This window comes from Nannospalax galili, unplaced genomic scaffold (assembly GCF_000622305.1).
Source record: "Nannospalax galili isolate Female #2095 unplaced genomic scaffold, S.galili_v1.0 scaffold27, whole genome shotgun sequence".
Taxonomy (NCBI): Eukaryota; Metazoa; Chordata; class Mammalia; order Rodentia; family Spalacidae; genus Nannospalax; species Nannospalax galili.
In genome coordinates, this window is record NW_008357993.1 from 3,418,830 (window position 1) to 3,422,028 (window position 3,199).

Consider the following 3,199-nt stretch of genomic DNA (forward strand, 5'->3'; position numbering starts at 1 on the left):
TGTCTTTACTTTAGTCTGAATGCACTAATCACTAAATGTGTATAAAAATTCAAGGAGATTGAAATGATAACCACAAGTCATTTTTCTCTTCAGTAGCCTCCTTTATAACCTTTAAAGTTCTGAGTTCTACATTATGTGCACAGGCAAAACAATGTTGGGGTGGTGGGAACTTTCCATTCCATAAGCTCTTCATATGAACATAGACCAAATAATCACTAAGGTGATGTTTATCTGGATATAGGCCTGAGAACTTAGTGGAGGCTTCCAGGCTACATCTACCCCTGAGTGAGACCATCTGCCACACACACTATCCTGAGAGGCAACTATATACAGATCATGGGCAAGTTCCCTGGATGTAGCTAAGACTCGGTTTGACAGAACCTTAGTTTTAACAGTCTTAGATTTGATCCACAGGCAACACCTTCAGCACTGTGCTTGCATACCTGCCAACGAGAAGTGAAGGGGAAAAAGTGGAGCTGGGTCGGTGGTGTTCCTAGGTCTTTTCTTCATTCTCTCGACTTCTGACTCATCTGTTTCACTTACAGCAGCCTTGCATGTCAGTAGGTGTATGTGGATGTGTGAATTAAAATCACGAATTCTGAAGCTCCAGAAACTGGCACAAAGTGACGGAATTCCATTCTGAGATTCTGCTCTAGGATGGAGATGTGTAACTAGAAGTATGTGGTTACCTCCGTGGACTTGAAGTGTCTCTAACAAAGTTTTTGTTGGGCTCTATCTCTGAGTACCTGAAACATTCCTACTTTAGTAGGGACTTCAGGCCATGGATACGTGTGTATTTTATAAAGGCATAACTCCGGAAGGAAGGCAGATTTTTCTTTTCTTTTTCCTGTTGATCATTGGCTAGCTGTTCTTTTCCCTAGTTGCCCTCCTGGTCACACATGTTTCTTGCCATCCCTGTCCTCTACAATGTCCTCTAGAAGCAGGTGCCTCCATGCTCTCTGGGGATAGTTCATGCATCATTTTCTACAGCCTGGACTGAGGAGCAGGTGAAAAACAGAATGCAGGAGCAAGATGCTTCCTATTGGACTTGTTTCTGACATGAAAGAAAAGAAACCCCCTGGGAGGTCCAAGTAGTTTCCAATATATGATTGTATTTCTCGATACAATCTCGCCTTGGCAGAGTAGAAAGCCAACTGTGGTTGGAACGTGTCCTGCAAACATGCGGTACCAACACCATTTATAGCACCAAAGGAGGAAGGCCTGTGGTGCAAGACAGCAGCCCACAGACTGCGCCTAAAGTAGAAAAACCTTTGAGAAACATCAATGGTCCAAGGTGTGAAAAGATAGACCTTTCATCTTCTCAGTTAGAGCCTGCACTTTTCTATTTACAGTGGCCAGAAACGGTAGGGTGGCTGTGGTTAGCTAATACAGCCCTGGGTAGGACTATTTCTTGAATAAATTTACCTTTAACATATTTTAATGTGGAACATATTTTAGAAACCCAGTTAATAAAAAATATAACCTTCAAAGATGGTTGCAGTAATGTGGTATAAAGTCGAGGTTACAGAGGATGGAGTCCTGAAGGTGGAGCTTAGCTCCATGCTGGGATTATGTGATTTTCTTCTTGATGAGAGTGAGCTCTTTCTGAAGTTCACTGAATTTAGGGCGGTTTTCTGGTTTATAATCCCAACACTTCATCATAAGTTTAGAAATCTCCTCTGGACAGTGTTGAGGTGCTGACATTCGGTATCCTGAAGATTCAAGAGAAGAACAGAGACCTCAGAAGGTACTAAGATATAAATGTTGACATGGCACACACGATGTAGTCTATACATTTTAGTACTTTATGTTGTTAAGTGGAATAGAAATAAAAGATCCACATTGGTATAGTATATACCCCCCCCCATGATAGAGGATTCTATATTACAGAGCTATATATTTAGTTCAAAATACATTTTTGTGTGTTCACTTATCAGCAAGTCTGAAGTAAGCTATATCATATACAAATGCATATTTTAGTTCTGAGTATTTGCTTCCAGAATTACAGGCTATGGACAGTGTGGAGATGGGGAGTTTATAAATACTAATTCAACAGTGAGTTTAAAATGAATGAGTCACATTCTTTGCAGGCTGCTGTCTGGCCATGTTGGAGTCCCGTGCTAGGTGGTATGCATATGTGCCCAAGGAAGGAAGGTCACCCCTGTACTCAGGCTACTCAAGGGAGGCTGGACATAGAATTGATGCTGGGGCACTGTGATTCGATCAGAGCGTTCCTTCTGTTGAATGCTCAGATGGCCTAAGCGGGCACTAGGGTATTACTACCACTTAGTTATTCCTGTTTCCATCTGGGGATACCACAGTTTCTTCAAAAGCATTAAAAATTCTCAAATTTCCTCCTGAAAACTCTTTTTAAAGGGCTGACATCCTTGTAGGTATGCAACCTGTGGCATGGCATGACACTGTCATTATACAGTTCACACCTGAGAACTGTGTGACTGACTTACAAAAAAAGAAAATAATGTTCTAAGTAAGTTTACAATTTTGTGTTGGTGGCATTCATAGCTATCCTCAGCTGCATGCTGCCTGTGGGCAACGTGTTGGACATGCTTGCAAGTGTCTGCTTTTGTTATACAAGAGCCATACCATTCATGGTATTTATTCACACAGAGTTCTCTAAGATTTTCCTCTCTACTTATGCCCCAAACAACATTCTAACATTCCTCCCCCAGATCTGGCAAGCAGACACACCATGGACACCGCTGTCCTGGCGGGATGTGAACTTGAAACAGCAAGGCTTTGGCTTACCTCTTTCCACTTGTTCTCGTGCTTGCTGATTTGTCATTCCAGGGTATGGACAGACTCCTAAGCTGAAGGTCTCCCAGAGGAGAATGCCAAAGCTCCACACATCACTCTCAGAACTGTATCTCCCTGAAAGGGAGACAACAGTCATAACCAGGTTAGTCATGGGAACAAGAAGATGATGGTTTCTGGTTGTGTGTGTCAGTCACATGCTAACATGGGTAAGCTTACCAAAGGAATGCTATAACTAGTGATCCCATTTTGTTACTGGAGTTATATCACAGGCCTAGTAATGTTACCAATTAAATAGAGTCTTCACATTGCTAGTTTAATCAAACCAGCTACAAAACAATTTCCCCCTTCCCCAATAACAAATATTCAGCCAGCATGCAGGCTTACTTCCCCTGTGGTATCTGAATGAGATGGCTGGTATATATAT

The 3,199-nt window shown here is 42.0% G+C and overlaps 1 protein-coding gene across 7 annotated transcripts in view; it reads right to left on the reverse strand.

Moving 5' to 3' along the window:
- Positions 1-279: 279 nt before the first annotated feature.
- Fer (FER tyrosine kinase) overlaps positions 280-3,199 on the reverse strand; it is a 512,255-nt gene continuing 509,335 nt past the window's right edge. For all 7 annotated transcript variants that reach the window (XM_029557642.1, XM_008856015.3, XM_008856016.3 and 4 more), the window contains 2 exons: positions 2,767-2,889; positions 280-1,712 (listed from right to left, as the gene is read on the reverse strand). In XM_029557642.1, coding sequence (XP_029413502.1) covers positions 1,570-1,712; positions 2,767-2,889 — 266 coding nt within the window. In that variant the 3' untranslated portion in view covers positions 280-1,569. The remainder of the gene's footprint in view (positions 1,713-2,766; positions 2,890-3,199) is intronic.